Source organism: Anastrepha ludens, chromosome 3 (assembly GCF_028408465.1).
Source record: "Anastrepha ludens isolate Willacy chromosome 3, idAnaLude1.1, whole genome shotgun sequence".
Taxonomy (NCBI): domain Eukaryota; kingdom Metazoa; phylum Arthropoda; class Insecta; order Diptera; family Tephritidae; genus Anastrepha; species Anastrepha ludens.
In genome coordinates, this window is record NC_071499.1 from 57,502,617 (window position 1) to 57,526,327 (window position 23,711).

The 23,711-nt window shown below is 37.6% G+C and overlaps 1 protein-coding gene across 1 annotated transcript in view; it reads left to right on the forward strand.

Annotated features, from left to right (window-relative positions):
* Window positions 1-28: 28 nt before the first annotated feature.
* The window catches only part of LOC128857521 (trichohyalin), a 29,652-nt gene continuing 5,969 nt past the window's right edge, over window positions 29-23,711 (forward strand). The window contains exons 1-2 of the mRNA XM_054093271.1: window positions 29-3,314; window positions 16,748-16,936. Of these exons, the coding sequence (XP_053949246.1) occupies window positions 29-3,314; window positions 16,748-16,936 (3,475 nt within the window). The remainder of the gene's footprint in view (window positions 3,315-16,747; window positions 16,937-23,711) is intronic.

The window sequence follows — 23,711 nt, forward strand, 5'->3', positions numbered from 1 at the left end:
CACCGGGAGATCCCAAGTGTTTTTAAAAATGCCGTCGCTTTCAACGCGACTCGTGTTCTACACAATTGCTCTACTATTACTTTCGTCCGCTACGCAACGCGCGTCGTCAATGTCACTCGATCGTTTGGGTGTCGATCAGAATGAATTAAATTCGGCTTTAACGGCAGCCAATAACTATGAAGAGAAATCGGAAGCGATTAATAGCGCAGATATTGTGGTAGACGATATGAAATTGGAAGCTGTACCGACTAATGGAAATACGGATACATATTTACTAGTGCCAGCCGGTGGCGCCAACGGAAGTGTGGAAAAGAATACGATCGAAAATGGTGACGGAGCAGCCGAGGAGTCACTACCTAATGAAACTTCGGACATGTTGATGATGGAGTCGCATGATGCGCCATTGCGCGTCTCCTTTCTTGCACTGCCCGTAGAGCCGCAAGAATCGATGGACACCGAAAATGTTGCGAAACAGGAGGAAATAAGTGCGGAAGTAAATGCCTCAGCGAACGATGAAAATCGTGTGGAAGAGCCGCTGCCAGTTTTAATGGATACGATTTTAGAAATTCCCACCGAATCCGAAACGCAAGAAATTGCATCAGTAGCCGGTGAGCAAATGTCGCAAGAACTCAATGAAAAAGAACAGCACGACTCGTTAACTGTTGAGGATAGCTTGAATAGTGAGAATACAATTAGCGCTGAGCAGGGAGCTATTTCCGAGGTGAACGCTGATGCGGAAGCGGAAAAGGATATGGAAGAAACACAGTTGGTTGAGGAATTGCCAAATGATGAAGTGCCAGATCAAAGCGAAATTGTGGAAGATAAAGAACATGCTGTCGCAGCAATTGAGGAGGCAGTCGCTGAAAGTATAGCAGAAATTGCAAGCACGCAACAGGACGAAGAAAAACAGGAAGCTATTGGTAGCTTGTCGGCATTAGATGAAGATTTATTGCCTGAAACCGTTTTAGTCCCCGAAGAAGCAGTGCAAATTGTGCATGAGAAGAGTGAAGAAAATATTGAAAATTTACATGAGAGTGACAAATTGGTAGAAGAAGCTAATGCGGAAGAAAATGAAATTAAAGATGATCTAAGCCAGCAAAACATGGCAGAGTTGCAGAACCTGTCGGAGAATGCTGAGCACACACAGAGTGCCGAGAATCATCTCGAAGAAAGTGAACATGAAATGGTGAATATTAAGCAAGAAACCGAAGAGTTCTCAAAAACAGAGGAGCTGACGAAAGAAGAAGAAAATGAGCTTCCTATGTTATTGGACGAAACTAAATCAGAGGCAAGTGAAAATGAAATGAAGCCGCTGGAAGGAACTGTTGAAAAAGAAATAGCTGCTGGCTTAACTGAGATGATAGCCGAAAATGACAGGGATGCAACGATTGTTGAAGAGATGGAAACGAATGAAGGCAATCAGGAAGGTAACAAACCAGACGAAGCAATAACTACAGAGAATAAGCAAGCAGATGAAGCACAAATAACAGAAAATGACAGTCAAACAGCCGAAGAACTCCAAAAGGTAGAAGAAGTTGAGGCAGTAGAGGGTGACCAGGTAGTGGAGGAAAGTCAAGCAACAGAAGAAAAACAAACTATTGAAGAAACCCAAGCCGACCTCGACAAACAGGCGACTGAAGAATTGCAAACCGTTGAAGAAAGTCAAACCGCTGAAGAAGCGCAAAAATCCGAGGAAATGCAAACAGCTGCAGACAACAATCAACAAGAAACAGTTGAAGAAGTCAAAGAAACAGAAGAGATTGAACAGAATGATGATAAAACTCTCATGGATGAAATGAAAGAAGAAGATACAGTACAACAGGAAATCAAAGGCGAAAACATGATTGCAGAAGCCGCCCCTTTGAAGGAAGAAGCAGATGCAGCTATACCGGAATACGTTGCTGCTGATGCGATTTCCGGCCAAGAATCAACAGCTGAAGACATTAAAGAAGTAGCAGTGCTGTCAGAAGACAACAAATCGGAGCAAGTAGCATTCGAAGACAGCCAACAAGTTGAGCCAGTTATAGAAGAAATACAGTCAGAAGAGACTCTGCTAGAAGAAATTAAACAGGAGCAACCAGCGTTCGAGGGAAGCGGTCAACAATTAGAGACAGAACAACAAGAAGCAATTAATGAAGGACTTCAAGCTACAACTGGCATTCAAGCTGATGAAACAGAAGAAGCAACTCAGAATGAGGGTCAGCAAGTGATTCACGAGAAGGTTGAAGAAGCGTCTTTCTTAACAGAATCTGAAGCTGAATCAGAGCCTGAAGCACCACAAATGGAAGTGTTAGAAGAGATTGCCAGCAACGAAAAGCTAACAGAAGAGTCGGAAAAGCAGTCCGAGATAGTAGAAGAACAAGAGCAACAACAGTTGGAAGTACAGGAGCAGCAGATGTTAGAAGAACAGCAAAAGGAAGAAGAGCAGCATGTGGCAGACGAAGAGCAGATTGAGGAGGAGCAACAGAAGGAATCAGAGCAGCAGAATGTTGAAGAGCAGCAACAGCTGCAACAGGAAGACACTCAAGAGAGCGAAGCTGTTGAAGAGCAGCAGCAGCTACAACAGGAAGACACTCAAGAGGGCCAAGCTGTAGAAGAGCAACATCAGCAACAGGATGAACAAATTGGAGAACAGCAACAAGCATCTGAAGAGCCACAGCAGCAAATAGTCGAGCTGCAACCATTGAAGGAACAAGAAAACCTAGAAAACGAAAAGTTGCAAGAAGCAGAGCTCTCAGAAGAGGAACAACAGTCAGCTCAAGAACAAATTGTACAGCTGACGCAAGAAGAAACTGTCGCACAAACACAGCCAATTATCGAAATACAACAGACCGCGGAGGAACAACCACAGCCGGAGACTATGCAGCCAATCAACGATGAGCAAGCAGAAATTGTTGAGGAAACATTGAACAGTGGACCAATCGAGCCTGCCACTTCGCTACTCACAACAATCATACAAGTGCCGCAACAGCAACAGCAAGCCACACCAGTACAAATCGCAAATGTTGAAGCGCCATTAGCCACAACACTCGTTGATGTCAACAATTTAACAGCGGCAATGACAGCACCCTCAGTAGCACCACTAAATGTCATGGATAGTGTACTCAATTATGTCAATGCCTCGTTTATGCAACTTAATAACAACAACAACAATAACAAACAGCAACAAACATCGCAGAAACTGAAGGATGATGATGACGACGATGATGATTTAAATGCACAGTTGAGACGGTACGATGGTGCTCAGGTCTGGAGAATTGTTGTGCAAAATGATCACGACAGAAAAATGGCGGATGAGCTGCAAACTAAATACGGTAAGTGGCCAGTAATTATACACAGTTAATAATATGTAGTAAACAAAAACAAAAAGGTAGAAGAAAAGAGTGTGGCAATGGGCGAGAGGATATTTTGTGACGGTAGTGAAAGTGAATGGTTCACTTGGTTTGCGAACCAAGAGTGGCATTGGCAGTGAAAAGCGCAGGCAAATAAGCTATGAGGACCATTGCAGGAATTATACGAGTGCATGCCATGGTTATTATACGTACCTATGAAGCAGCAGCCATTTGATGTGGCTAAACGGCTAAACACAAAGGCTGCAGACAAGTGATGGCGCGATAATCTTTGTGTGTATAGGCGGCCGTCAATAAGTATTGCAAGAGAGCGTTGTAATTAGGCTAATGGCATTGCGGCCTTTGAACTATTTTTTTTAATATTTTTTATTTTTGCATTTTTTGTTTTTTTTTATGCAAGGCAATTGTGCAGTTAGAAAGCTTACAAAGCGATAAAATGGATGCTTAAATGGGTAAGTGTGCCAAAAAGAAATGTCAAAATGTGCATGCGAAAAAGGCCAGAGAAAAATATGACTTCGGAGCACTCATGGTGCAATTGTTGTAATTGTAATGTTGGTTAGAGGCCAAATTTATGGCAAGCAAGAAATGGAGAGTAAAGCGAGCGATTGGGTGAACTAAGTAAAAAAGTTGGTGGAAAATTTTAAATATTCTGATTAATACTTTTTGATAGAATTTTATTAGAATAAAGACCTTCATGGGACCTAAATTAAAGAAGTGAAAGTTTAAAGTGGAAAGGGAAATTACTATCCAAAAATTTCTATCCTTAACGAATTTCTTTGAACAAAAGCTTACTCTTTTATACAAGCTCAGTCCATGGCTAGAATTATTTTACACAAAAATAAATTAGTCATTTGTAGCTATAGAAAAATTGCTGTAAATGCAAATATTGGAATTTGTTATTTGTCAACTAAACGCATAAATTGCAAGCCGGAGTACGTATAACAGTAACTCCTTCTAAAGTCACATTTCACATTATTTTTTTACTATATGCCAATGTGATGTGTTCATGAGGATTGTGAATCAAATCTGTTATCTTTAGAATTTTTCTGTCTAACAAAAGCGTGACCGCCATAACCTGGAAGCTATTTGACCAATTCCGTTTTAACAAACTGCATTGTATGGGCTTATAATATTGATTATTCGCAACATATTCAATAAAATAACCATTAGCTATAATGGCTTCACATTTTCGAATCATAGGTTAGCTTAGGTTAGCCTGGTTGGCAATAAGCCACGATACCAGATGGAGACCGACCTCTATGAATACCGAATCATAATTTGTGTTAATTTCCGCGCAAGTTGTGGAGGTAATCGGCTTCAAATCAGCCGAATTTGCCTTGATAATTGTTTGAGCGTCCATATTGGTTTTCCTTTAAGTTTTTGCTTAACTACTGTCCAAACATTTTCAATAGGGTTGACATCAGGCGACTGTGAAGGCCAATCCAACATTTCAATCCCATTTTGCAATTTGCACTCTATGCACCTTTGGCTTCGATACTTGGGATCTTTGTCCGCTAAGGTTGGCTAGTTCTTCCAAATGTATTCGCAGCTGATGGCAATGATACTTTTTGATACATTTTATGCGTCTAAAATCCTTTTCCGGTGAAGCAGCTCCAAACATGAATCTTAACTGGATTCTTAAGAGTTCGTTGAAATGGTCGATTATCAGCAGTGCGCCAGAACTGATGTATGCAACTATTCGCCCAAAAGGATTCATCCGTGAATATTACGGCGGCTGCCTTAGCCGAATGGGTTGGTGCGTGACTACCATTCGGAATTCAGAGAGAGCATAGGACGTAGAAAGATCAAAAAGGAAGACAATTTTTTTTCTAATAGCAGTCGCACCTCGGCAGGCAAAGGCAAACTTCCGAGTGTATTTTTGCCATGAAAAATCTCCTCATAAATTATATCTGCCATTCGGGGGCGGCTTGAAACTGTAGATCCCTCCATTTGTGGAACAACATCAAGACGCACACCACAAATAGGAGTAGGAGCTCGGCCAAACACCCAAAAAGGGTGTACGCGGAAAAAGCTATCTATATATATATAATAATATATATTATACCGTTCCGAATTTGCCTTAGCCCATGAAAGTCTTTTTTCAATATGTGATAATAGAAGCAGCGATTTTTTCAATGAGTTCCGGAATTCGAGGTATTCTGCACGTAAAAGTTCTTCAAACGTGTTTTTGAATACATTAACACCCTTTTTCCATAAAACTGCTTCAGCTTCACCCAGTAATAAGCTCGGCTTTGTCACAAACAAATCTGTGATCTTATGACCTTGCTTTAGAAAGGCAGTTTTGGACCTCGTCCAACGAAGACGTCAACGTTTGTAACTCCGGTATACCATCGCACCTATTTCGCACCACCCAAATCTAAAAAAATCGCACAACGCGTATTGCGAAAAGGATAATACCGGAAAATGTGAAAGAGCAGAAACTTATAAAACTATCCTTCAATTCAGCTATAAAAGCTGCTTAACGAGAACCACACTTAACGAAAAAATCAACTTTCGCTCAGTTTCCGCAAATTTCCTGCAGAAGCGAGGAAAGGTTTTATTCTGTCAGCGACAACAAGGCCTGCTAAGAAGTCATCTACCGTATATGACAATGTTTGCAAGACAATCGATTAAGTCAGAGGTTCGCAATCTTCTTTTGTACTGCGACTTAATCTATTGTACATTAATCTTAATTTTTGTATGGCCCTTTTTTAAAAGTGAAAATTTCGATGCCTGCGTTTTGTACTGCAAATAAAAAGATATATTTGTTTATTATTCGAACAAGACTACAGAATTTTTATGTTTATTAGGAGTGCAAAGGACAGTACTGTGCAACTTGAATGCTGATCTTGAGACAAAATTTATATCACCTCCTATTGTCAATCTCCCAACTTGAATCCTTCTAGCGGTGAAACTGTTAACCTCAACCAGAGACAACCAGAGACTAGGTACTACCTTACTAGGTGAGAAACCCGAGTGGGCTGAAAGGGAACAAAAGAAGTGGGTGATCTGGCTTTTCTCATGGGACCAGTCGCCTGTCCTAAGGTTGACAACCTTATACCAGTATTTATTGTCGCGAATTCACAAGAACAGGTGGAAGCAATGGTCTGCACAAGACTGTCGTGCTATTGATGATGATGATGATGATGATGATGATGATGATGATGATGATGAGGAGTGCCATCTATGAATAGGATGAACCCGCTTTTCTGAGGAGAATTTCTCAAATCGGAGCTAAAGTTTTGAAATAGTAACTCTCTTCTAGCCTAACCTAACCTAATCTCATTACCTGCTCTAGACTTATTTGTGACCTATAACTAGTGGCACAAAATTAATCATCTAATTTTGTTTTTAAACAATTTTTTTAATAATTAAAAAAATAATTTTGAGTGATAGAAATCTTTATTTTGCACTTTACGCGCTTCATTGCTTGTTTGTTTGTATACTGCAGCTGTCTAGTTATGATAGACGTATGACCATATGTGTAAAAAGTATGATTCTTCTATGGCGTGCTTAATTTTGCGCCGCCTATAATATTTTGCCCTGATTGCGGCAACTGCGAACAAACTGAGCTAAGCAAGCTGCAGGCGACAAGTCTTAGTAAATGGTGAATAGATGAAGCAACTGGTATAAATAAACATATTTTGACAGCGCTGGAATAGAGCTGCCTAAAATTACATTTGTTTGTAAAATACTGAGTTATACCAGTTTTATGAAGTATAACCGCCTTGCTCGATAACTTTGTAGCTGCTTTCGCATGCAAATTTTTCGTCAAATGAGTCGACCAGAGAGTTAGCAAGCAGAGAAGTGGCGAATAGAAGAGCCTTGTGAAATATTCTTTAGTCAGCTGTAGTACGCAGAGGAAGTACTTCTTGTGGTCCAAATTTAAAAAGTCTACCTTTGACGAAACAAAGTTTTAAGTTCGTATCAAAAAATGTATTTAAGAGTGGCTTCTTCTCGATTATTGGAATGGTTCTCTAAAACAATGGCTCTGATCGAGATTCGCTGAAAATAGTTACAAAGATGACCTTTGGGTGTGGATAAGTGGTCTCCCAATAATCTCATGTTGAAGAATTTGATTTTTGGAATATTTTTGATTCCTTTCAACAAAAAAGTCTTTGCAGTGCTCAGTCTTAGTTTAACAATTTCGACCTGGAAAAAAAAATGTTCAAACTTAAAGTTTAATATCGATAAATGTTGGATTTCTATCAATTGCAAGCTTGATGCCAGATCTTCAACAGAATTTTTTCGGAAGAAGCTTTGGAGTAAGATTTTTTTAACAGAAATATTTGAAAACGGGAAGACATTCAGTGTTTCTTTGCCGCTCAACTATTTTTGCTTACAACAACACTTTTTTTCAATTCTGCAATTTTATTAGCACAAAGGCGTCGCGATGCACAGTTAGGCAACCTCTGGTTTATGTTTTAAAGGCATGTGTGATATCTACGACCCGCAAATGAATTATTTTCACTACTAATACGACAGTGCAGACATTTTTTAAAATACGTTTTTTTTTTTAATTAAAATTGAAAAGCTCTGTCACACCGTTGGATTGTAAACATTATTGAATTCCAATTTGTAGATGCATTTATTTGACCACGAGAGCACAGCCTAATTAATCGTAAGCAAAGCAAATTGTAATTGGTAACAACACAAATTGCCAATAGCCCACCTGCGCTCGGCAAATTAGTTTACTAGTCTGCGCATGCGCCTTAGTTTGCTGCATTTCTATGGAAATTTCCCATGCAAATAAAATACAAGAAAGCGCGGCACTTTACTGCCGTGTAATTGGATTGCTTCCATACTCAACACTATTCCGCAATACATTTATTTATTTTAATTTTTGCATATTTCTGCTGTTTCGGTTTTTTTTCTATAATTTCACTTTAGTTTCTTATTTGAGTAGCTGCTTTTGTATGCTGCTCCGCCATTGAGCTGCTGTGCATATAAAAATTTGTACATGATTGGCATTTAAGATGGGCACGAAAGGAGACTGAGTGACTGCTGACTGAATGACTTTACGAGCGCAGTCTATAAATTGAACACCAACCGTAGCGTTCATTGCAAAAGTTTCAATTCGAAAGTAAAAGTTAAATAATTGAAAAGCAATAAAAATAAGTAAAATAATCTAAATTCAAGTGATGAATAGAGAAATTCATTTAGAAAATCCAAACTAACAAGAAAAATAAGTTTCGTTAACGGAAAGGGGGCAGAAATAGCAATGCACAGGTTGCTTAGGTATTTGCAACATAAAAGAAATTTTTTCCGTCGGATGCTTAAGGGGTTCCGGTGGTCTAGAGCTCGAAAATTTTGGGTATTTTCAGGATTTTTTTACACACAAAAACCAAAAATATTATTAATAAGTATGACTGTAGCTGCACTGAAAGCCCTGCAGAACGCGAAGCAAACCTCGAAGATTATTCAAGAATGTAAGAAGAAGCTTAATTCTGCTCACGATAAAAAAGGCTTGTACTTATATGGGTTCCAGGACACTCCGGTGTTCAAGGAAACGAAATTGCCGATGAATTGGCCCACCGTGGATCACCGGTTTCCAAACAAAGGGCTGGAGCCAATAATCGGAATCAGTTCCGCAGGAATCATGAATTGGATATGGAATATGGAACGCTACAGAACTGCAAAGAGTTTTGTGATAAGTCCGATTAGAAAACTGTCAAACTTTCTTGGAAGGAAAGACGTTCGGTTGATGGTCGATATCATTACAGGACACAACCCATGGGGTCAGCATATGACCACCATTGGAATCATTGAGGACCCGATGTGCCTGCCGTGCTTACAGGAGGCGGATAGCACTGAGCACTTTCTCTGTGAGTGTCCTGCCTTTGCTAGAGCACGGCTAGGAGTTTTGGGTTCCGATGTCGTGAGAATGAGTAATATCCGTCTCTCTAAAACTGGAGGATATTTACAGATTTGCCAAAGAATCTGGAAAATGTTCACAGGACTAACTATATCTATCTAACTCTCTCTATTCTTTCATATCTCTTTCTCTGATACTTTTCTCCTTCCCTCCTTGACTCTTTCCAGAGCTTTAAATACAATGGACTTTTTAGCCTGCATGTTTTAGGAGCCACCAAATCTTCTGGTGCTCCTTGGCTCGACCTTTTCAAATTTCAATTTCAATTTCATGACTGTAGCTATATTCCGTACTAGAATAAAAAACAAAATTGAGAAAATGGCGTAGTTTTGAATTTGACACTCTAAAAATCAGGTTTCATTCAGCATTTTAACCAAAAAAAATACAAAATAATTGGAATACTAATATGATTCTAGTACGGGCGATAGCCATTGATGTTGTAAACGTCAGATTAGAATTTCAGACGATTCGGTTCAATCGTTTTTTTTTTGTTTTGACAACACCACGTCGAAAAAAGTAGTTTTGAGAGTGGCCGCGTGACGAATCTGACTATCAGCTAAAACGGCTGTAAAATCGAAAATACTAGGAATATCCTTCCAAAAAAATACAGTCTATTCTTCAAAGCCTATACTTGCGAAATATCAAAAAAAAAAAAAAAATGCTAAATCGATTTCTTGAAAATTCTAGACCACCGGGACCCCTTAATTGAAGAAATGCGTTTCATAATTAGATGAGGTTGGTAGGTTGGAGTGACTGCTGCTGAGCCAAAAACTCAAAGACATTCTCGGCTAACTATAACGGATCCTAGAATACTCTTCTATGAGCTCTATACCTTCTTGCATTGGAGCTTTTTCCTCATAAATAAGCTTTTTTTGAAACGTTAAAAGAGCGGCTCTTCCTGATAAGCAGGCTCGCTGAAAGATGTCTAAAAAATTACTCAAAATCCGTTGAATTCGGTGCGCTTTACTACAGTGAAGTTCGGAACTCTTTTGGAGTGATATTTGAAAATGTCGTGGTTTTTTTGATGGTTTATTGGAGCCGTTTGGGAGCCATAATCCAGCATTTCGTGGTGCTTATTTGATTTTTTTTAACTATTTTTTGTATGTAATTAACCGTTTGCATCATCGCTCGAAATGCGCGATGTACTCAAAATACCTTGCACCGGCAAGACGTTTATTGTTTGTTCTAATGAAAAATAATGTTACAAGACTACCTAAATTATTTATTTTCCTCAAACTTTAACCCAAAAAAAATTTATTGGTGAAAAGAGAGTTTTTGTGCAATTTGACAACGATGGCCTATTTGACCTTCTAGATATTTCTAAGGCATTTGATTCTTTGTTGCAAAAACCTGAAACAATTTTTTTAAATTTTCTGATGATGCTGTTAAACTTATAATCAGCTACCTTTTAGGATGAGCAAAGGTAATGTGCAAGGCTGGCACTACGTCTTGTTTTGTTAGCTCCGTTGAACCGCAAGCTTCGATTCTTGGTTCCCTTTTAAGAATTGGTCTAATTGCGGCTTTGCGTTTTAAAATTAATAAGCGACCTATCTGCAGTTTCTTAATGGACCCACGATAATTGTCTTCCGCTAAATGCGGACAAGATGGCGTAATGAAGCCACCTGTGAAATCGCCCGTCAACTGTGGCCGACTTTCAATGCTAAACGCATAGAATCTCTGCTAAGCCAAAATAAACACAGTCTAAGGACACTGATTGCGGTCATATCCGGGCACTGCCTAATAGGTAAGCACGCCCAAAGGACGGGTGTACAAGCACATGACTTCTGTCCTGCTCTATCCATACGGAGATTTACTATTCTAGGCAGACATTTTTTTAATGAATTGGAAGATCTCAGTTCTGCAGAAATAGGAGATATTCTAAAATTATTGAAAACCACACACTGGAGAAATAGGGAAAGCTCCCCACGCGGCATAACAATGGGCTATGATTCTGAGTGTGCCCCACAGGAAAACCGCTTCAACCTAACCTAACCTTAGTACATTAGAAGATATTTCAAAATTGTTTGTCGGTAATAGGTGACCTTAGACACCACACCCCGCTCGTGCACTTCGGCATGTAGCTAAATGGGAGTTGAATAATCCTTGTTTTCCTTTTCATAATTTTTAAATTTTTCACAAATTTACGCCAAGCTTGTCAACATTTCCTCTATGTAATACGGCAGTGTCTCATTTAAGTTTTAAAAGCAGTGGATTTGTTTGCTCTGCTCAGAGAGAACACGCCCTGTGCTTGTTTCCGATCCGACTTCTACCAAGTTTGCTTTGAAATAGTATTTCCGAAATGCGTCAAGTGGTGTTTTAATTTCACTCTTCACCAGGTTGTCTGCACACAAATTCATAATCGAAATCGTATCAGAACGCACACTAGTCATCTTACAGACACATTTGGCAAAATACTGGAATCAATAAGCGTTCGCATGTAATTTTCTCTCAGATTTTCATTTACGTAATAAGAGTCCTTGTGATTGAGCGCATATGAACGGCATATGTATGCATGTATGTATATATATGTTTATGTATATGAACTGCTTCACTATCAGCTGCGTTGTATATACCAACAAAAATGCATATTCAGCCTGGTGGAAAGTCTGTGCCTTATATGAGTGATGTGATTTATATGAGTTACTGCGAAAGACTGAAAATTTTCATTTATTTTTTTCTTTTGCTCAAATATTGCATGAAGCTGTGCAAATTGCAAATGTTTCCATGGCTAATGAGTTTGCGTTAATAGCGAAAAAGATATAATGAGTTTTCTCAGCAGGAGTGAGAAGAATTATAAAAAAAAATAAAAATAAAAAATTAATATAGAATATGTAAAGGCGCATACAAACGTAACTGTGGGCTTTTAACAAAACAGTTTACATACTTATGTACATATAATACATTACTTTAAAAGATTTTGCTTTCAGGTCAATAATTTCTCAGGTTGGAAAGAAAATTTTATATTTTTTATTAAACTTTTATTAAGATGAATGATTAAGCTATGACTGTGAATTGTGAAAATCTCAAATATTTCATTGGAACCAAGCAATTAAGTGCTTAAGAGGAAGAAGGTGCTAAGTTGACTTAAGCTGTTTTGTGAAAGTGTTGGAAATATCTTTGGATTAGGGACGTGTTCAGGCTGTTTAATGAGGAACTGATTTTGGTCAGCATAAAAAAATTTGATTTAAAAAAAAAGTTCTTGTATACACTTTTATATTTATTAAGAACAACTACTATGAAATTGAAAAAAAGAATTCCCTTGATAAGTTCCAAAGTTTTATTGTTAAAAAAAAGAAAAAAAAAATATTCCTTTCATAAGTTTTTAGGTTTTTATCGCAATAAGCGTCCCAATAATATCCCATAAACGGCATTGGGGTTTTTCATAAATTTCCGATCATATGCGATATAAAACATATATACAGTGTACTCGCTCTTAAGCGGGCACCTAAGGGACTGAAAAATTTGTCCTCTTATGGGAGCCGTCCGCTTATGAGAAAAGTGTAAGAAAACTTAAAATAACTTGTGACTGATAAAATATATAAAGATCAGTTTTCAATTATTTCCAAGACCAGACGAGATATAAACATAAATATTTGACAAAATAAACAGAAGTTGCAAACAAACGACAAATGTAAAAGCAAATTTTATTCTGCAAGGTATTCAAATTCATTTAAAAAAGTCACAAATTTTAGTTTAAATTTGATTTCAATACTTTAGAGGCATATATGAAGATCAATAAGCAATTCAACGCCTTTGAGGTCGCTGTGCTATAAAGAAAGAGCGTTTAGTTTTCTCGTTGCTAAACAAGCCTCTTTACAAGCAGTGAATTAGTCATCAAACTCGTTTTCTAATTCATCTTCAGAAGAGTTGACCAGCGAGAGTTGCAAATTCAGTATTGCTATTTTTTGTTCCTTCATCATTTATGAAGTCTTATTTACCTAAATGAATACAGTTTCGACTTCAACTTGAATTGGTTTCTGAACTAGATTAATTATGTTGGTGAACTGAGCAACTGCCGATAGTGGAAGCTCATGCTCTGCGGTTTAACCGTCCTATCGCCAATAGGGAAGTTGATTTTCTCAAAGTCAGCTTCCTCTAAACAATTTTTCACTGTCTATGAACTCACTTGCTCCCACGCTTTTTGAATGAAATAAACAACATATAACAAATTTGTTGATTCTGATAACTCTAAGGCAGCGCTTATGAGAGAACTAAAATATTTTTGGTGAGGGGGAAAAAGTGTAAGCGTCCTGTTGTGGGAGGGTTGTCCGCCCAAAAGAGAAGACTTTAAAAAATCCCTAAGGATTTTTGCGGTACTGAAAAAAAATGTTCGCTTATGGGAGGTGTGCGTTAGGTGCGAGTACACTGTATATATGCCCGTGGTTTTTAGGTAGAACATAGGACCTGTTCGATATAATGCCGACTCCCAAAACTTTTTGACGAAATTTTCTCTTAGAACAGGCCTAATTTCAACGTAAATGCAGTCAATCTCGCCTTTAGAAAAAATGTCATCGAATAAATAAAAAAACACTGTCAATATTAGGGCGGAAAATATTGTATATATAAATATTTAACGCAAAAATTGAGGAAGGTATTTAAAAAAAGGGGAAACACCAAAAATTAAGAAAAATATTTTACGCCCCTCGTCAGGCAATGGCAAATCTCCGAGTGTATTTCTGCCATGAAAAAGATTAGGTTAGGTTAGCCTGGTTGACATTAAGCCACGCATAGACCTTTTGGTCCTTAGCGATACCATATGGAGACCGACCTCTATGAATACTGAAAGTAGACATCATCATGTAGGATGTCAACTCAACGCTTTTAGCGAATATAAGCAAAGCTGGGAGATCCGCTTTTGAGACGTCCTCCACACCCTCAAACAGTGGGGCTCCCAGGTATTTTAAACGCGTTTTAAATGCTGCCGGACAAACGCACCGAAGGTGTTCTAAAGTTTCCTCAACATCCCCTCTGCATTACCTGCATTTGTCTATGTTAGCAATATCTATTTTGAGAGCATGTGCAGCCAACATAGGAGCCGAGGAGGAGCTCGGCCAAACACATAAATCGGGTGTACGCGCCAATTATATACATATTCAGATTTAAAAAAAGGCTCAGTTTGATAGCTTTTTTCCACAATTTTAAAACTCTAAATTTTTATTTATTTAAATAAATTTCTATTAATTATATTCATATTCATATTTAGTGATGACATTTGCGTTAAGAGACTGTGAAAAATTCTGTAAAACCAGCTGTAGCACTGAATTTAAGTAAAAAATCAAAGCCTCCCAAATTACTAACGTAAAACTACTCAAAAAAAAAAATGTTTCTCTCATATCAAGAACTGCATTTTCGAAGTTACCTAACCTTAAGTAATTCAGCTCTGTCCACCATTCACAAATTCTCTCAAAATATGTTACTGCAAACTTATGTTTCTTGAGGCCGCTGTCCATACCAATCCATAGATATTCCATCGCAAATTAACAAAAAATGTGGTAAGCTTTAATTTTGGGCACATACAGCGACTTCCGAAAGCGTTCATAAAAAAATATAAATTTCGAGTTTTTTAAAATAAAATGCAAAAGAAAAGTAAAAATTCAGCACATCGATCTTTTTCCAAAAAATTACCGAACATTTTTTTTTAATTTTTCATACATAAATATTTGCTATTACAATAAATAAAATATATTTAAATAAAAAATAAATATTTAATGAAACGTAAAAGCAAGGTAAAAATTCAGCACACTGATCTTTCGCCAAAAAAGGATAAAAAAAAAATTTACTTTAAAGCCTAAATATTTTCTATTACGAAGCACTCTACTATTGACATTGCACTCTACTGTGACATCTATTCTCTTGGGCGGCCATTTTTTCCAATAACAAGTCTTAGTTTTCGGAACAAATTACTCTCTATCGGGCAGGAGATTTCACTGTATATTATTTTCTGCAGTAAAAATGTTACTATTAGTATTTTATCTGGCCACCTTTTGATTTCATTATAAGTTGCAAAATTTTTGTCCAAATTTTCAATGACGCTGAGGCATAATTGAGGTTCTATGCCTGTGCCGAATTATCTCATCCTTTAGCTCTTGAATTGATGCTGGCTTATCGACACACATCTTTGCTTTCAAATAACCCCAAAGAAAGAAGTCCAACGGTGTCGTTGACGTTTAGGTGTGGTTCACATTCAAATTCGGCCCTTGAAATTTAACCACCCTTTATTTTCATACGTCTCCACTTACGGATGATTGGCCTTCTAAAATATCTTATGGCAGTTGCGATAATTTCGGCACAATTTTTCCTATCAAATTAAATATTTTTAGAATTTATTATGTAAATAAAGGCTATTAGGCTGCTAGACTAGCCTTTGATTCAAGGCAAGTAGGTAGGCAGGTATCTACAGCCAGTCAGAAGTGTTCATGTAACAGAGAAGATTGATGGGATTTAGGTTGGCGCACTGCCGCAGGTTGTCGAAGCAAGAAGTATTCAGTGACATTAATCGTCTAGCTGCCACATCCGGACATTTACAGAGAAAGTACCCAACAGTATCCTTTTCTGATAGGTCCTCACAGCTTCTGCAAGGCATTCAAGGCATATTGAACATGTAGTAGTAAGAGGGCAGGGCATCTGATATTAATTTTTTCGATTTATTTGGTCTCTAAATTGTCAAATTTTGCTTGAATTGTTTGTTTACTTCAAACTGTCAATCTTTGATTATAGATTTTGACATTCTTGGGACCAAAAGTAAATACCAAATGCATTACTCTTGTTGTTTTTGTACTACTATTGTATTACAATCAGTTTCGGCTATACAAAAATAGCTTCTCAACTGATTAAAAATACAGTAGCATACTTGTTAATTCAAAATAACGAGCAAAAAAACAAATTAGCAAGAGGCATTTAGAAATTTTGCTTGCCTGCACAATAGCAATAAATTTTGCTTTGAATTGAATGAGTTTTTTTTTTTTTGTTTTTTATTATTTTCGGATTTTTTTTAGGGGGCTAATGCCCTTAAGTTGATTTCACTCAAGCCACGAGCAACTAACTTAAACGACCGATCTCTTCGCAAGCCCTTTTGAGGTCATTGGAAAAAAAATACAAGCATAAAGGCGCACATTAGTAATTTTATGAATTTTCATTAAATAAATAAGCAATAACAATAAAGATATTGTAGTTATAATACAATAATTAGCAGATTTTCATAATCGATTCGTTCCGCAATTTCGTATTTCCTCGAACAATGCGCGCAAATTTCATAGATTAGCGAAAAAATAAATAAAACAAAAACATAAACGTACGTAAATTAAAATACCTATTAATTTTTTATAAATCTTATTATTAATCTTTTATATATTTACAACTACATGCACCCATACATACATATATATATAAATACACATAAAAAAATCTAATTTGTCTAACTTTATTTCGTTTTGCTTTCTTTCATTCACACGCGAACGCCTGTATTCCTATTCCCGCCACCTAACGATTAACGAATCAACCATGAAAATTTATTAACTAACTACAGGTGGTCAATTATGGAAGGAGGTGAAGCAAGAGGTCGATTACTTATTGAAGCCACAAGTGTTGGGCGAAGCAGAGCAACATGTACGCATCGCAAATCTATCGCGAATTGTTCTCATCGACAATTTGCAAAAAGTCATCGAAACGGAAAATCCCAGCGCAGCTGAAATTGCATCCTTCCAAAATCGAAAGGGTAAGTTTAGCCAAAGTTTACAGTTACTCACTATAGTATAGCGAAAAAAAGTGAGAGTGCTAGTTCAGAAAATCTGCGCAATTCGCATTGAATGTCCAAACAACAAAAGTGCAGCTGCACACGATGGAGAAGACTCTGGTGTTAGATGAACGTTGGCTGGCAATCAGGTGGCCAGAGAGAGAGAGAGGGAAAGGGAAAGCGCGAGGGAGTTATATGGGTGTAAGCATTGGCAAAAGTGTCAGGCGTAAATGTGTAAGCTGTCGTTGGCGTCACTGGCAACAATTCACACTTTATTCAAAACGTTGTAGTGACTTCTACACAGCTATACACAGCTTCTGTTCAAAAAGTAACCACAATTTGCGAATGAAAAACAAAATATGTTTATGAGAACCAAATACATGTACAGTTTCGCTCTAAATGAAAGCAGTGCGTCAAAGCGCTTGGTTTTAATTGATAATTTTTTTAATTAAATTTTTTATTTTGTTTTGTTTTTTTTTTTATAAAAATTAGTGAATTCTACAACAAAAACTATATAACTCAAAAGTTCTAAGCTTTGTACAAAATTCAGACAAGTTTCACAAAAATATATCAAAATTTCCAAACAATGCTTGAAATTTTATTTGATATGGTAAAAAGTGCAACACCTCGGCAAAAAAAAATCTAAAATTAGCGCGTATTTTGCGCGTATTTTGCGCCATTTGATGCTTGCAATTCGTTATAATAAAATTGAATGGACTATAAAAGCATATAACCAGATTTTTTTCTTAACATTCTGAAAAAAGAGTTCAAAATTTTGATCGACTTTTTTGAAAATTTACTCAATTAATCTGAGTGTTGTACTTTGTTTAAAACTTTAAGTTACTCGGTTTTTGTTGCAGAATGTGCTCTATTTTCATGAAAAAATAACATACATTTAATGAAAAAAAAAACATAAAATTAATGAAAAAAATAGTTAAGAAATATTGCCGCACTGCTTTTATTTTCCCCGTCACTGTATAGATATAAAAATAAACACATTTTATTAATCTCAAATGGAAAAGCAATGGTGACCACAAAATATACAGTATTTCCAGACTTCTTCAAAGGCAGAAGTTTTTCTTCAAAACACTTTTCACGGACCGATTCTGAAATCATCTTAAACTTTTTATGCGAATTTTTCTGTATGGCCACAGTCGTCTTAGAACGATGATAACATGAGTGGGTAGTACAGGAAAATATCACCAAAGACCATGTCAGGTGAATAAGAAGCCTCTGAAATGATATTATCGTAGGTTTAGATAAAATATCGGGTAGGAGGTCTCTGAGACCAATTCAGTCGAGCCCTTCTTGGCAAGCTCATAAGCAATGTCATTTCCCTCTATGTTCCTATATCCTGGACCCAGATCCCAATTGTCTTAACTTTTGAATATTTTCAACAGCAAGAGTAGTGAATAAAAGACCGAAATGAAGCAAATCATAGCCGGCTTTAAACTCCTTGTACCACTCGTCCGCGCGTACGCTTATATTTTCGACAATGTCGGAGCTCCTCGGCTGCTAGCAACATTTTCAATGCTTCCGCACGTGATTTGCTGCTAGAAGCTCCAACTTTTTGCTCAATTAAATTTAATACAAACAAATTTCAAAGAAGACATCAATGACTTTCCTACAAAAATATTACAGACGCATTAACCGCCAGCTTGCCCGCAAAAGTCAAGGATGATACATTTACTAGGCTTGCTCTTTGACTATGGTGAAAATGAAAATTGTGCGCGGAATTTGGGCTGCCACGTCACTTGTCACTTGTGAGATTCGGCAGCCGAATTCTGCACGATCAGTTCACATGTATTCCAATCTGTCGTTTTTCAGACGACAACGAAGTGTCATTGGTTGATTTCTTTCGTATGTCACTAACACAAGCTCAATTTTGTTAAACACATTCCAAGTTACGTCAGTCCATTAGCTGATTCTGTCAAATTCGCTGAGAACCAATTACGCTAATCTGCTAAATAGCACACCTTGAAAAATATTTTCACCATGCGCAAAAGTAAGCAACTGGATGGAGTATCAATCTCGAAAAACAATTATTTTGACTGCGCTAATAGCGCGCTTTGTGTGAATGCGAAATTCCGGACACTTTTTGAACAGAAGTTACATGGGCATAGTTCGCAGCTATAGAGGGAGCAAAAACTAGAAAACTTTTCCGAAACTCTGCAAAAGACTTCTGTGTGAAGCATTAAGAAAATCAACACATTTTCAAAACTTCAGGGGTTGTTGCATTTACTCCTCCTCATCCGCATGCATTTCATCGCCTTTGCGCTAAACTTTGGCAATTCAGCCAATTCGTTCGAATGTGACGGTTGCAATGGCAATGCCAATAGTTATAGTGATGCATTTGTTGTTGTGCTTTAAAGGTGGTTTGTTGATGGGCCGTTAGTAACGCCGAAATTACTTTGTGCGCGGCGACCAAAACTAAGTCATAAGCAGGTATGGAAAATGACGGTTAGCTGATAATGTGCCGCACTTATGCTATGAGCAGGGGTTGCAGAAAAAAAACAAAACAAATAGTAGTGGAAAACCCTGCAATTCGTATACGCTTGACTTCTTTAAGGTGCTATTGCTTGCTTGACGTAAACGAGTTTAGAAACTTTCACACAATCACCAACTTTTATTATGTCTTGGCATGAGAAGTGTTAGTTATTTAAATTCTAATACACTTCGAATGTTTGAATATATGACGCCACAAATTTTTGGGCGTACTAACTAATTTATCGAAAATCAACACGAGCGACAGTTGCACGAAAATGTCGAAAATTTTCTGGTAACTAAATTTTCGAAAGGGGAGGTGTGGCCTCTTGACACTTTGCGCTCATCGTATGCGCTTGTTTGTATGTATGTATGTATGTACGTAGTACACCCTTTCGCTCAATTGGTATGTATTTTGGGAATTGGTTTTTTCGTTTTGTTAAATATTAGTACGCCACCGTCGCCGCCATCGTTTGTTTTTCGGTTAGATAATGAAGTGTAAATTTTGTGGGCCATTCGTGTTTTGTTACGCCTTAATTAAATGATAAAGTCAACTTCAAGTGTGGATAAATTATTGCAGCAATTGATACAAATTTCGTTTATATAACAAAGTTGACTGAGATAAAGTTAAAGGGGGCGATTCGTCATATGATGAAATCTGAAGAAATTTTAAGAAAATTTATTATTGTTGGTTCAATTATTTGAGTCTAACATAAAAAATTCAATTGAAAACTCCATAATTTGGGGGGTGCTCATTGATTGAATCAACAGTTTACTATGGAAAAGCTTTTGCTTAAAATTTATAACTGGAATAAAATCCTTAACTAGGAGCCATTACATGGCTTGGGACACCGCAGTCTGCTTCCTACATTAGTTTCCCTCATATGAGAGTATACTTTAACCCTCTGTTGGACCCACCTTTTTTTTAAAACTTCTGTTGAGCGCCCGGGTCTGGCCTTTTTTTCGTCCTGTTCGAAGATCCATAGAAAATTAAATTTTAGGAAGCTACCTGGAAGCTCAAGTCGTTACCTATAATAGAAATATGTTGAATTCGATCAGAAATATGTTAAAAATGAAAAAAAAACAGTCTATCCAGACCCGGGTGCCCAACGAGGTTTAACATAAGAACAAAAGCAGGCTTCAACAGCTTCTTCAGGTGTTGAAAAACGTTGACCTCGCATTATCATTAGGTGCCAAATCAGGGCTGCTAGGCTGAGAACACATTAAGTCGATCTTTTGAGTGCTCAAAAAATCTCTTGCGTGAGCCGATAAGTGAGAGCTTGCATTGTTTGGTGAAGGATGACTCGTATCTGGGGATTGGCTTTCTTTATGTCCTCAAAAACTTCCTGCAACAAATGGTTGCGCACCACTCAGAATTGAGTATTTTAAGTTTCTTTAGTGTTACAGTTCAACATGACCAGATTTTCCGAAAAATGGGTGACCATTTGCTTTGAGAGGCTTTTTCCGCAAACAACTTTTGTTGGATTCAGCTCGTCTTGGAACACCCATATGAACGATTGCTGTTTTGTTTCCGGTTCATGAGCATAGATCTAAGATTGGATATCTGCTATGATGTCATAGACTTGCTTTGAACCACCGCGTCAGAATTTCTTCAACATTTCTTTACACCAATCCACACGTGGAGAAATTATCAAATTATGCGATATCCAACGAGAACAAATCTTCTTGAGGAGCAAATGTTTCAATATTACAGAATGTATGTTGGTCCGGCCAATGCCTAAAGGTGCCTCTATCTCGCGATATGACGTTGCAAAGGCATAAAATATTTAAGGCAATCCTTTAACACTCCATAAAGCTCTCATCATGCCCGTCTTAACTTGTGGGCGATGACAATATCCGATGAGGCGCCCCTTGGAGTATTTGAGAAAAAGATTCTGCGGACGATTTTTGGGCCTTTGCACGTTGCAGCGAATAAAGATCCAGCGGCATCGTTGGCTTGGTCATGTCGTCCGAATGGATACAAACTGAAAGTAGTCCATGCAGTACCAGTTGGTGTTAGCAGAGGAAACGGTAAGCCTCCTCTGCATTGGAAAGATCAGTTAGAGAAGGACCACCCAATGCCCAAAGACGCCTCTATCTATATAAAAAGCAACCCTGGTACGTTTGCTCGCAACTTGCAACAAACGCACGCCATCGTTTGAAACTTTCACAAAGGGGTTTTGTCACAATACACACGAGTTTTGCGTCATTTCGCACGGCCCGACGAAACACAGACCCATCACAGCACATCAGCAGACAAGGAGCAGTCGAGACAGTGGTTACTGCCAGTCTTGTGGTTAATGGAAGCTGAAGAATGTTAAGGTAGATTTGTCCGCCAAGAAGGTTATGACGGCTGAGTTTGGGTTGCGCGCGGTACCACACACTCATACCTTAAAAGAGGTAAAACAATTAAGGAGTTATGTCAAGCAATGCTATTGAATTGAATCGAAGATAATATCTATAAAACAAAACTCACAGCATATGAGAAAGAAGTGAATTCTCTATCATGAAGACGACGCATCATGAGGAAGTTCACAGTCGCGATTGGAAAATTGCATGAATTAGGCGATGACTTGGTCCAACTTTCAGCACAATCTTCAGATTTAGTCTAGTGCTACTATTTATTGTTTTCAGATAGGAATAACGGCCACTGTAGTCGAATGGGTTGGTGCGTATTTACCATTCGAAAATGCCAGAGTTCGAATCTCCGTGAATGAAACACCAAATGATAGAAAAAGTTTGTTCTAACAGCGGTCGCCATTCAGCAGGCTATGGCCAACCTCCGAGTGTACTTCTGGCATGAAAAAGCTTCTCATAAAAAAAAAACTGGCGTTTGGATTCGGCTTAGAACAGTAGGTCACTTTATTTGTTGAACAAACACTGTGGTGTGTATCACAGATAGGAGAAGGAGCTCAGTCAAACACCTAATAAAGGGTGTAAGTGTCATATATATATATATAAGTAGGCATACATTATTCGGTCATAAGAGACTTGGGCCGACTGAAGAGGTCTTCGATTAATTAAAAAGCTGTTTTCATAAGCAGCTGAAATCCTAAAATTTAAGAAAAGTTGGATCGAATCTGTTAAACTAAAATGAAGTGCGTTTCTACGCAATCTAGTTTCAAATTTCTTTACTTCCCTATTTCAAATTTCAGAAACTTATTAAAACACTCTCGTATGCCGTCCGTTTTCCCCATCAGTATTTAAAGTCTCGTACAATTCTTCACGCAGAACTGCAGTTTGTTGTTACAGAATCAAAAAGAGAGATTGAATTTATGGTATTATTTTTTAGCAAACCACTAGAAGAGCTAATGAGTCAAATACCTTAGCATGTTTGAGAACGTTGGAATCAATAACGACATCGGCATCCCATCCGAAAGGAACTGCTGAACTAAAACTAGTTAACACGCCTTTGAAGCGGTTATTAACCCAACCAATGACTTCGAATTGAAGATTTTTACATTTATCCACACAATTGTCGAAGCCAAAGTGCAAGAATCGACACCAAATGTGTTTTTTATGTTTTGTTTTGCTTTCCCCTAATTCTCTTCAAAATACCGCACATATTGCGTCAATTAAGAATTGTTGAATTTTACCAACTTCAATCAATCAAAAGCCCTATTGGCTTGTTTAATCAATATAAAAACAATTTCATTTCGATAGCAATAACTCCTAGTAATGCAAGGATACCTGGCAAAGCAAAATGTGTCCACCAGCAAGGCATCGCAGGCAGTGCAACCTGATACATATGCAAATGGAACTGCAATTAACACGGCGAACCCCATTCGGTGAACGCGCAAAGAACAATGACCCAAAAGACGCAAAAGCGGCAAAGTATGCGACCGCCGTGCGCACTTTCTTTCAAAGTTGTTAGGTTCGAATCGGAGAAAACGCACCCTTTTGCACTCACTTAAAAGGCATAAAAGTCAACTCGTGCAGACGATATGCAATTTATTGCACACTTTGTGGCATTTCCGGTGTCTGTTGAAATATTTTTTAAGATCTTTTTGATGAATATGCGTTCATAGGCGTCTACGCTGTTGTGTTTTCTATGGATTTTTTACTCACGCGAAATTAATTTGTTCATCACAAAACCGAAATTTTTTCCCATAAGTACACCTGTGTTCACAATAATAGCAGCGCGACATATCGCACAGTTGTGACCATTTATTTCATATATAAATCATACAAAAAAAGCCTTACAACACAAAATTTCAAACTTTGTGCAAACTTTTTAAAAATTTAGTGAATTTCCATACAATTTTCAAACTTT